Source organism: Aquila chrysaetos, chromosome 1 (assembly GCF_900496995.4).
Source record: "Aquila chrysaetos chrysaetos chromosome 1, bAquChr1.4, whole genome shotgun sequence".
Lineage (NCBI taxonomy): Eukaryota > Metazoa > Chordata > Aves > Accipitriformes > Accipitridae > Aquila > Aquila chrysaetos.
The window spans coordinates 20,143,561-20,156,433 of NC_044004.1; the positions used below are offsets into that span (position 1 = coordinate 20,143,561).

At 37.4% G+C, this 12,873-nt stretch overlaps 1 protein-coding gene across 1 annotated transcript in view; it reads right to left on the minus strand.

The window, feature by feature from the left end:
• Positions 1-554: 554 nt before the first annotated feature.
• The window catches only part of DHX15 (DEAH-box helicase 15), a 47,870-nt gene continuing 35,551 nt past the window's right edge, over positions 555-12,873 (minus strand). Inside the window, exons 11-14 of the mRNA XM_030008282.2 lie at positions 12,131-12,253; positions 9,656-9,846; positions 2,364-2,533; positions 555-1,120 (exon numbers count right to left, since the gene is read on the minus strand). Coding sequence (XP_029864142.1) covers positions 1,003-1,120; positions 2,364-2,533; positions 9,656-9,846; positions 12,131-12,253 — 602 coding nt within the window. The 3' untranslated portion in view covers positions 555-1,002. The remainder of the gene's footprint in view (positions 1,121-2,363; positions 2,534-9,655; positions 9,847-12,130; positions 12,254-12,873) is intronic.

Here is a 12,873-nt window from a genome sequence, read left to right on the forward strand (position 1 = left end):
CCTCTGAACAAGTCTTACTATATAATTCCACATGGGATGAGCAATTTTCAAAAAGTGAAAAAATTTTTTCCCAAATTGAAAATGCTGTCAAGTTATGTTTCACTAAAAATCACCACAAAACTACAATGGTGCAATGTAATTTGACCTACAGTGTCATTTATGCTATTATTTGTGTTGATCTTAAACTGTATCTGAACATTGCCCAGCGGGGTAATTTCTAACTGGCCACAGACACTTCACTTTACAGGACATATTACTACAGTTCTGTCCAAGAAATATCTAGGAGTATGTTTGAAGAGAGCATTCTCCAAAAACATCTGCATGCATTTCAGTTTTAAAACAATTTCCTACATAATTTAAACAAGTTTGCAAGGGATCAACATTGTATGCATTATATTGATGTCATCGTAATTGTGCTGCTTAAGCATCTGCACTTTTAATACTAAAATATGAAACTACTGCCATGTCAATAAAATGGCAGTTTAATGGGAGAATAAATGGCTTCTCATGTTTTGATCAAAACAATAGAAATACTGACATACTGTGGCACAAAATTAGTATAAATAGACTTTATTGAAGTCAGTACCTTTGTACTGAAGCTGAAGATTGTGTCTACATAAGCACAAGTTGTAACATTTCACAACTTCTAAAAGGAATGTCAACAATTACAACGATCATGCATACCATGGTCGATAATCACATTTTTAGAAGCATTTTCAACCATTTCTAAAGAAATGCTTATAACATTGTTATATATAGAACTACTTTCAATAAACTGCAAAACATTGATCAGCTTTTCCAGTATGAGCTACAGTGTCAACACAAAAGGGAGGCATAAATGTTTAATTTATGAAATCAGAATGGAATATTTACTGTAAAGAAAAATTAAAAAGCTTTCAAATAAAGGCCATTATTGAACCAAAGTGAAGAGCACAACTTGAACTTTGAATCCTTTCATCTCTTAAAGCTGTCCTCTGAATAACTTCAGTTCAAAGCACAAATTCAGTACTGTGAGTATTCCTTGGACTGAAGTTTGGCAATGATGCGATCCAACTGTCTCTTTGCTTCGCACTGTGGAAAATTGCTCATGTCATAATATTGAGGGGCAATTTTCACCAGCCTGTCAAAAAAGGAAAAGTTTGTTACTAATACTCAAACTTTCAGATGCATCCTACAGAAATTCTACAACCGAGGGAAACCGAGATTATCCATTACTTTCAGCTCATTCTGTGATTCCAAGATTAATGGAAATTTATACACATGCACAAACATTTAAAATCTCAGTCCCATCCTGTGCAAGCGCCCAAGTCCAAAGCAAAAAAAGCACACACTCCAGTCTCACAAGATGTTCCTGTTCAGCCATATGTCCCTTACAGACCCACACTGCTGCTTCAGTACGTGCCATAGTAGCCCATCCAGTCAGAGCTGCTGCTTAATGTCAAAGTTCACAAGCCACAGAACTGTGGCTAAATACCAGTTTGCCTGAAAATACAGTTCAGCCTTAGTCATTTTAAGCTTGAAAACACAACCAAGGCCACAGGATCCTGCTTTAGGCTATACCGCGCTTGTTGAGAAAAAGAATTCTAAGGAAGGATTCAAACATGTATTTTCCATTAAAATACTACGGACAGTACACACGTGCTGTTTCCCAGCTTACAAATCGTTAAACTCTTTCTGCACAACAGCACACAATTTCAACAACAGTTGAAGAGCATCCCACGTCCCCGAAGCTTACAACTTGGCAGTTTAAGTACAACCTTAAAGATAGGCATGACGATTCAGATCTCTGCTTGTCTGCAGAGGATCAGGCCTCTGATTTCCTTGATATACACACTATTGACAAATTAAATATTACAACAAGGCAGGTTGTACCGGTATTACCACCGTGTGCCTTCGTATTTTAAAGGTGGCAGTGAATCCTGTTCAGATCCTTCTGGAAAAATTAGACACCTACTGCCAAGAGAGGTCCCAGTTCTTGAGAGCAGAGGCATCTACTGGTACCTCCTAACTTAGGTACAAAAGTGCATGCTAGGACATAGCCCCAAACCCAGCACCTCCAAGCAGCTTCTTCCCAACAGGCTTACTAAAGTAACTGGTTTTAAGTCAAGCATCTCTCTGCACACTGCATACAGAGCCTGGGCATCTGAGTTTCACACACAACTCCCACAAACAGAAATGTGTATCCACAAAGAAAACCTTTAGTCATCTACAAGATCTCAAGTCTATGCCATTGCTGTTCCCCAAACCATTTTAATAACATTAGCTTCAGGAAAAGTGAAAGGAATTACCTCAATTTCAAAAAAGGAAAAAGAAAAACAAGAGCTTTACAGTAGGTCATGACTGTTTTAAGAGTTCTGGCTTACCATTCTGGCTTGATGTCTGTACATGTCCGGATGTAATTCTTTGTTGTAAGGACAAACTCATTATAGAGCACCCATTCTGGTTTATGATCAAGAACAGTGGAGGGATGCAACTGCACCACCTGGTTATCTTTTACTGTTAGGTAATGCCCTGTTCGTTCCAAATGTGCCACCTAAGTAAAAAGACATTCTTTCATTACCACAGGCAATTTTTAAATGAAGTGATTTCAAGCTGACTGTTAAGTGTTCTATACAAAATCTACTATCCCAACTTTCAAGCCTCATCTAAATTTGGCACATTATTTGACCACTTCAACATACAGGTTTTTTTAGAGACACAGTCAAGATGCCAGATGTTTTTGCAAACTGCCATGGTAAATGTATATTCTAATATACAATTCAAGCAATATACAGAAATAGTTACTACCCAAAAAGAAGAATCATTACTAGAACAGCAGCAATGCAAACAGAAGCACTGGAAAGGAATGTCTATTGGACAGGTTTGTAACATCACACAGTCAACTGTGGTCTGCTACAGACATTTGCTTCAAGCACTTCATTGCAGCAGCTATTGTGGGACCAGTAAGCCACCATGTTATCCTTTCAAGTTTTTATTAGTGCAGTGTTTCAGTAGGAATTTTACTGATGCACGTATTATTCTGCAAATACTCTCACACAGTGGACCTGCAAAAAATGCCAGTCCAGTAAGAATAGGAAGTTTAGTATGTCAGAAATAAGAACAGTCTTGTTACAGCATGAGCTTCAGAGCTGGAAAATGTAGGTTCAGCAACACACTTCTGCTGTGACCTTGGTGAAAATCAATTAACCTCTCTCTGACTAAGCTTCTTGCTCTGTGAAAGGGAATAATGCCTACCTCGCTGAGATGCTCTGATACCTAGCTCATTAAGATTGGGTAAAGTAGACAGTTATCCTTAGGAGGATATCCTCTGTACGAACAGTTAATCTAACAGAACAGGTAACTAAAATTAACCTTTTGATACTGGCAATTCAAGATGACCTCAGTACTTATTTCATTGCATGTATATACAGACACAAAAATATTGTAAAAAGATTAAGCAGGATGGACAATGGCTGAAAGATGTCTGAAAGACAATTTTAATCAGATCACCATTAGCTGCTCTCCTTTAATACAGGCTGTGTACTTCCTTGTTTTCTTAATTCCTAGGTATAGCTCACCTCTTTTTTTTTTTTAATTAGGTTAAAATTGCAGGACTTCTAAAGCAATAGCTACCTGAAATTTTAAGTCAGAATATCTCTTAGTAACAAACTACTTATTTTGAGTGTGCTTCTCTCTTATATTTTATGACATTAATATCCAGAACATGTTTTAGGAGTAGAACAAAGTATTTCAATAGTCTGCAAATCTTTTCACCCAAGATTTTAGAGATTACACTGCTACTTTATTTCAAGTCTGGGGAGCCAACAGAGGCTCTTTTAAATGGAGATTAACAGTGCACTGTCTGTAACGATTTAGGCTTAATTTCATTCAACTCAATCCAACGTCTGCAAAATCAAATAGCACTGTAGCTGCAAACCAGACTAGACTAGAAACTCATCTGTCACAGACCTAGCACAATCACAGCACATATGTTGCTGTGGGATTATGCTTTTTTTTTTTTAAAGGAAGGTGGGTTTTTTTGGTTTTTTTTTTAATCGACTTCATTTTTCAGATCAAAAGCATGCGTACAAAGATATTTGGGTGCTTTATCTGTTTCTGTTCTTCCTATAAAAGGACAAACAATTTATTTATTTAGGTTTCATTCTAGAAAACAGTGTGCTGTTAAATTTAAATCAAGACAATTTATCTTTAGCACCTCAGTCTCACTTAGGTGTATTAAAATAGTAAAGTCTTATCATTTAGCTTTCCCAAATACATACAATTTCCTTTACTATCATTATAATTGACATGGAAAAGAGTTGTATTTCTTGTTTACTTTGTGTAATTCTGAAGTAAAAAGATTTTGAAATAACTGTTTAAGCATACTCAAAAAAAAAAAAAAAGCTACTGAAAAGTACAGTTAGGTCTTAATTTCCAAAGAAGAATAGGGACTGGAATAACCCCAATCAAGAAAAAAAAAGTTTCCTTAGAACATGGATATCAGGGATAAGTCACCTTTAAGTGGTTACACACTATTGTGACTTATTTCGATCCTGAGCTAACACTGAGCTACAGTATTTATCCTATTTAGATGTTTCTGTTAAGCATGCTTGTTAGCACATGGATTGGTAAAGAATTTCAGGTTCAGTAATGGCAACGCTATCATGAAATATGCGCCATGAAGCTATGGCTCCACAGCAAGCAATGACGATCTGTCAGCTACTACGTCTTCCTGCTCCGTCCTGGCCTGAGCTATTTCAACAAAGAGAGCCAATTCTGCTTCTTCTCTGAAGGTGTAAGTGGCTTGCCAGATCACTACGCTAAAAGAATTTAGAATGGGCTCAGGCAAGCAGCACAGTTGACATAAGGGAGTCAACAAGGACACAGGGGAGGCAGCATATATGCTTAAGCTCCTTTGAACCCCTGGCATGCAACCAATTCCAGTGCCTGTAAAATACAATGTAGTGGTGGTTGGCCCGGATGTCCTCCTGAGGTCCCTTCCAACCTCAACCATTCTGTGATGTTTTTCAGAGTATAAAAAGCATGAGCTTCCACAGAATCATACAAACCATGTCTAGGAAATGGGTTCATTTTTCAATGAGTAGTAGTATGCAAGATACTGGGGAACACACTTGAACCCCAAGATCATCAAGGAATCTGTCATGTATTAGTATAAAATATTAGGGAAAAAGCTATTAACAGTATTGACTACACAACATAAGGAGCTACACAAACATGACTCAAAGGATCATGAAGAGCCAAGCCAGCCCATGCATCTCTGCAACAGGTTACTCTGCAGACCGAGAAAGCCCACCTACTGATGATTTAGAGACAATTATAATGATTTTATCAACATGACAAACCCACATGGAAACAGCGGCCACCATGGCACACACCACCATAGGAAAAGGTTTCAGTTCAAGTTCTCATAACAGGTTTCAAGAATGTCAAAATTTTATTAAGAATGACACGCCCTCCTCTGAAATTTTAAGTGTGGTTGTGGTTCTTTATTATCCTTCACACCACTGAATCTAGAGGGCCCAACCAAGGGTCTTTAGTCAAACATGTCAAACACTGTAAATACAAATGCACTTAAAAGGGCAAGAGCAGGAGTAGTATCACAAGATCCAACCTTTTTTAGATTCAAGGCTACAAATTTTGGCAAGCAGTTTAGAGAAATTATTGGGTTTTGTCTTTCTTTTCAAAAAAAGAATGCTAGTATGCACCAGAAGAGCAATGTCAGTTCCTTGGATTTTTGAAATTTCTGCTTGCAGAGCACACAACAGTGTTTCTGAAGGTATTAAAAAGTTTTAAACTGTTCTTCTACATTCTTAAAGAGCTAAATGAATACCATTAAATGCACTAGTGACCACCTTCATGTCATAGGTTTATTTTATTACCATTCTAATATTGTAGGAGCCTGATTATGTAAAGACCTCAAAAATATACATCATTCTATATACGAAATAGCACCAAAGACTGAGTAGCAGCAGGAATGAGATTTTAATTAGTACTCCAATCATCTGACATCCAACTTCCTGTACAGCACAGGTCATTTAATTCCATCCTCTGTAGTGACCCTGATATATTCTGTGTTTGACTAAGCCACATCTTCCAAAAAAAGATACCAAGCTTGATTTGAAGACACCACAGGACTTTGTTGCACCTTTAAATTCTGACTTAAATTTTGAAATATCAATTCTTGTTCCGCCTTCACTACTAGATTGGAAATACAATTATAAAAACCTAAGTTCTTTAAGACAACTGGCAATATCAGTCTCAAAAAAAAAAAAATCACGAAGAGGAAAATGACCTATCTTAAAGATACTTTGGTATTTGCTTACCTTTTCCAATTCAACAGTTTCCTTAACTTATTTCCTGTAGTATAATTATTTTTTGCTTCATCTTTACCACACAGTTATTTCAGCTACATATCTATTAAGACTTAAAAAATGACAAGCTTAGTTTTTCTGCTTCTGTTGAGTAAATAATCACCTATATCTAGTTCTTGAGTTTTGTTATCAAATTGCTATTGTTATACTTGCACAATTTTCCAATCCCTCTCCTTTCTTAAGGTAGGATGTCTAGCACTAAAGTATTGAGAAAGCAGTATTTCTCTGAGGTATTTTATTTTCAATGAGCAGTTTCTTAGTGATCTTGCAAGCATCACTCTTGCTCCGTTTTATATATACTTTGCAGATTCTGATGTGTGATACAGAAATAGTTACTGAAAAAAGCCAACAGAAGTTTACCACTCTAAAAACTAGAAGAAACCAGGGACACAGCTCAGAAATTTTGAGACACTTAACTTCTTGTCAGTATCTATCCTTACAGAAGTTTTTCTACACACAGAATTGTTGGCAGTTTGAAACTATTTTACTCTTCCCTTTGCCCGTCTATGGCAGATTTACTGGAATTCAAGTTTGTATTTAAATATTAAGGGTAAAGACATAATTCATCACCAGAAATTCCACATTTATCAGTCACTGACACACAACTGAATGCAGGCAAATTTACAGCACTTGGTACTAACTACATAATTAGTACTATTTCAATAGTTAATACAGGCCCACACTGTCTGACATAAACCACAGGTCTTGATTAGTACAGGAATTTCTACAGTAAAATTTTACAATTGTTTTTAGGACACTAGGCAATTACCAAAGTATAAAACAACGCAGCCAATTCTGAACTATTTCAGAACAATGGCCACTACTGGTTTTTTCCACTTCACACTGCATTTTTAAACTTAAGGAATTTGAAGAATCAACTTCTGCCATGTGTTGCCCATAGACCTTAGTACTTTACATGCAGAGACTATCTACAGTACCTGCACACACTTTGCAAGTGCTCAGACTTGGAATTCCACACATGTTCTGTACTAAGAGGACAAAGAATGATGTATGCATTTCATTACTCAGGTTTTCTGAACAAGAGCCCCCAAATGCCAGAGCCTGAATATCCGCTTAGAGAGGGTACAATGTGCATACAGACTACATTTTTAGGTAATTCAGCTGCAGGTAAGTAACATCTCTTTTAGGTATTTCTAAGTTTTTATAAGTATTTTTACGTTTTCTACTGAAGGTTACTCAAAGCAACATGGGAATTCATGACAGAAGGTAGAGAGTCAAGGTCAAACAGGTATCACACTATCATGGAGGTTAAAGAGTCAAAGAAACTCAAAATAAAATGGACTCAACACATCAAAGGAGAAGAGAAACTGTTGAAATGGCTTCCTCTCCAAATGCCTTCAACAGGTCTGCCATAGCTGCCTCTTGATTCAGCCCAAAAATTCAACTAGGCATATTGGGTGAGGGGGGTGGTAAACAACCTATTGACCATGGAAGCCCAAGGAGGCTTCTGGAAAGGCTTTCATTTTCATCTATGTGAGCCTACTACTCTATTCACAGCAAAAATATCAAGTCAGATCTTTAACTCCTGGACAGTAGAGACCAAAAAGCTACCTGCACTGATAGTGCAGTTCCACATCCACAGCAGGAAAACATCTATTACAGGAAGAGTTTCACTCTGAGTAACATAAAACAAACTGACAACGCACAAACTTCCAAGGACGTGACCTCCTATAGGTCCAAGCAAATGAAGAAAGCCATAGGGTACTCCTGACAAGCAAAAGTGCAACTGTGGCAATCAGACCTGCCTCAACCAGCTAGGGCCCAACAAGGACTGTTGAGCAGAACTGTTCTTTGTCTTGCAAAACATTTACAGAATTAAAGGTGTAGGTGGGAATGCATACTAAAGCATCCCCCAGGATGAGGAAAACATGTCCCAAAAGCAAGGACTGAACAGCGACTAGCCTGCTTGTCTGAAGGGTTACAGCAAGTCAGTCTTTAGAACCATTTTAATACTTAGAAGCAGCCAACAGCCTTGATCTCCCATTTGCATTACAGCAAAATGCAGTTACTGACACTGATATTCCTGTATTCTGAAAACTCACAAACATGTTTCTGCTACCAACTGACTGGCTTAGCTCTGGGGAAGGCACTGTTTCCTTGGTGGGGCAGGGAGGGGGGGGGAGGGGGGTTTAAACATATGTGGCACCCAAGTCTGTGCCCCAGTCAGGATGTCGTAAGTGCATGCCTGTCAAGCTGCTTGCCATTCTAACCTGCACAGCACTAACCAACAGTTCCCTTTTCAACTGGTAAGCTTTTGTGCTCAAATACCACTAGAGCATAGCTCAAGTGAAAAATTACAAAATGCCATGGGCACTGGTCAGCCTCTTAAGGATAACAAAGTTGTGTTCTCCAGAAGTGAGATATTAGGCTGTAGAAGAGACATTGCCAAGATGTGTCAGAACACATGTTGGCTGGGAAAAACATTATCCCAACAGTCCAAAGTCAATGAGGATGAAGATTCACTCCCATTACAGGTTCTGGACCCCTGGGTCTACAAGAGCAAGCAAAGAGATTCTTCTAGCCCCAGGGATGAATGCTGAAGAGAAAAAACACAGCACGAAGGGACTATGCCAAAAAACAACAACAACAACAACAAAAACCTACACCCCAAAAACCAAACCAAAACACAATGAAGAAAAAACACAGCCTGCATTCTAGCTTGGAGGCATGCTTAACTCAAAATGCAAAGCATCCAGGAGGTAGCAGTGGAGGCTGGCTTCCATAGCATCCTGGTTCAAGAGGCAAATGAGTTACAAACAGCATACATTTTGAGATTGCAGACCTGCTCTGGTACTTGTGACTCATGTAATTTAAAAGTGAAATATAAATATGGAAAATATGCAAAAGACCCTCCTTCTATAAGGATTACATATAATTAATATTTATATACAACCATACTTACCCTATTCGTATCAGATTACAAATAATTTAAAAACTACATATTCTGCAGTTACTTTGAAATTTCTTATGAAGTTACTTTCTCAGCTATTCAGAAGTTAGCAGTCAATTCCTGACTGGTCATGCCAGAAACAGTATTTTGATACTAGTAAGATTGCTTACAACTTCTCTTCCAAATAAGATTTGACTAAAGAAAGTACTACTTGAGTAATAACCAAGCAACCTGACAAAGGCTAAGTGGTAATATAGTTACCCATATATAATTTAAGTATAATTCATAAAGTTTTGATAAATCATAATAAACATACTAACATTAAAAGCCACGTAAACACTGAACTATGTTCCCTACAAGAACGCACACATACCTGCATGAAATACCCAGTAACTAATGCCTTTCTTATGTTGATGTAATAGTCTCGGCTGGTAAAGTCTGTGCTTCTACGAGGCAAATTAAATCTATCCATGATTCGTGACAGCTGTTGGCGTACATTGTCTGCAGACATCAGGGACCTGTAGTTAATGAAGTTGTCATAACACCACTGAACCGACTCATGATCTGCAATATTTAAAAACATGAATCAAAAATGAGTATTTCATCCAATTAGAACAAGTAAATAAAACACCAAATAACCAATTGATCAGTCAGATGAACCAGAAAAAAATACCCATAAACTTTTATAAACAGCAACAGCTCTTATTCAGTCAATTTCTTGCATTAGATAACTTGCCCAAATTGTTTTCTATTCAGGAAACATGTGGTCAGGACAAAAGAAAATTAGCTTTTTTCCCCCCTCACCAACATAACATACACACAATTGCTGATGTTTTGCTGAAATACTACACCAATAAATTTTGCACATTTCAAAAATCACATCTTGCAACTAGAAAAATAATCTTTCAAACCTGCAGTGTAAAATGTAACTGAACGTAAGGAACACTGCACAATCTTTTAACTGTAGTGTGCGATGAACACAAAAGAAGATTGTATGTAATTATATTGTATTTGAGAAACCAAACCCTCCTTAAGTTAAGCATTCAAGTAGCAGTTAAGAGCTATACAGACTAATCTAATACTAAGTATGATGCACCTCACAGCAGTTTAAGTAAGTGTAGGTGACTAGCAAAACACAGTGTCAGTAACAGAACTCTGTACCCTTAAGTTACTGTTTCTACTGCTGATCGCTCTAATAAGAAATCTTTTAAGACACTAAGCCTAAGCCATTCTGCCAGGATCAAAACCTGCATGTTTAACACCAGGAAACCCAGTTCTCCCTACCAATTCTGTTACTTTTCAAGTGATGCTCAAGTGATATCAGTTTAATAATCTAACAAAACCAGCCTTAAAAATTAATACAAAGTATCTCTTGTACAGAGAAAGACTATTCTTAATTTGCATTGAAAAGAAGGAAGGTTACATAATTTGAGGAAAGTTTAAATTCTTTCTGCGCTTTATCTTACAGAATATATTTAAAATGAAGTATGAACACGGAAGCTCTTGTACACTATACAGTAGAATCATAATTGAAGTACCATAGCATGTTACTTTCTATGCCATTTGAACTGTGCATTTTAGATAACCCATAACTGTTTTATATTGTTCTAGATACAAACAGTAGCAGCATTTTGTCTTCTGATCCTGAATCCCAAAAACCATACTCAATTTCACAGTGAAACTGAACAAGAGATTATTCCCCAAATAATTCCATCTTTCAGTTATCTGAGCATGAAAGCAGTGGCTTCCAGAAACATGCACACACAAAAATGTCTGCAAGACATACGGGATCCTGTTAACTAAAAAGCTAATAGAAAAAAACAAGCAACAGATGTCTTCAATTCACAGGTGTTTAGTAGAAGTCTCTCAGCTATTGTTTTAAACAGTTCTGAATACTTTTGTTTGGACTTTTACTCTGAAGATACCCTTATTTTGGATTGCCACATAATGATAGTGTTAGAATGTTCCAATGCAAATCTCTAGATCAAAGCTGCAACGGAAAGGGGCACTGAGTTGTGTTTGGTTTTACTCAGGGTAAAAGATTGTTGCTTTTTTGTTTGCTTACAAGAAAATGCAACTGGAGCACTTAATTTAACCTGGCTGGCGGTTATGAGTAATCTTTTTACTTACCACCAGGACAAGTCACTGTTAAAGTGTGCCACTTACTTAGACATTTTTCAAGAGAACTCCTAGCTTCACCTGTTTATTCCCATCTTTTTCAAGCTGCTAAAATATGCTTAGCTATGCTGAGGACGACCATACATTTTCCCTAAAATCCATACATAGAAATGAGGTAAATAAAATAAATTTATTGTACAGCTCTAAGTTACTTCTTGTTGATGCATCACCCCTTTGCCTCTCAATCCATCCCAAGGCCTTATTACAGAGTTCCTAACTATATTAAAAAGTTAGGATTAAAAAGGTTTTGGTTCTAGGAACATATTCCTTCTCCAAATTCACGGTATTTTCTGCACCGCTCTCCCTAAAAAATTACTAAGCAATTAAGCAGATTTTTCTATAATTAGTGTCAGATAACAAACTTCCAATATTTCTTAATTATAGGAACACTTACTTCCTTCTGTCCAAGGTTATCCAGCATTGATTTAAAAGCCTGGCTTCTCTCCATACTCATCGGTTTATTACATGATCTTTTGGCTAGTTTTTTGTTTCCCCCCCCAAAGGATAGTAGTACTTAAATCTTTTACATATTTTTAAAAAAATATTTAAGATTACAGTACAGTGAGTCAAAAAACAAGACCAAGCCTTTCAACTGTCCTTGGAACCCAGGAACAAAAGCTGGCAGCACAAAGTATTACAAATAATTTTGCTAAAACAGGTGCACACTTACTTTGTTTGAAAGCATGGTAGACATTCAGCAACGTCAAATGATCTCCATCTATGTGGGCAAACCTCATCTTGGCTTCATCTGCTGCTTTCTTTGCTTCCGTGGGGCGAACAAAACACTGTGGGACTAAACAAGGTTGGTATGGGCCCAACACAAACGCCCATATCGATGAGTCACGCATTCACAGATAGAGGAACAAGGCCTAGCTAGGTCAGTTCACAGAGCATAGGGCAGGGCAGGATGGCCTCCAACTGCATCTTGGACTGTTTACTACCTTGATTTGGTACATCAACACCTAACCACATCTGTAAGACAAGAGGGTTTCAAAGCTACAGAGTACCTGATTATTTTAATAGAAATATATGTAGGCATCAAAATCTCTAGTCTGAAGGCCATCAAGATTGCCTATGTATACTGGAAGGCTGAACAGATCTTAGTTCAAGAGCCAGTGCTGATAGCTCTACCAGGAGCTAGTACCCCACGTAACAACACACTTTAATTGCAAATTTGCTTTCTCAGAAACCCTCTATGGACAGAGTGAAGAAGATAGTTCTGAAACTGTACTGCACTAGCACAGTCTAAACAAACATGAGTTTTATCACAAATCTGCTACTAGACAGAACACACTAGTAAAGTCAAGTCCTCTTACCCAGATGGTATTGTTATCAGCACTGGTATACAGAAACATGTGAATGAAGGTACTAATACAAGTCTATAGGTTGTGATGGTAGCGGTAGTGGTGGAAG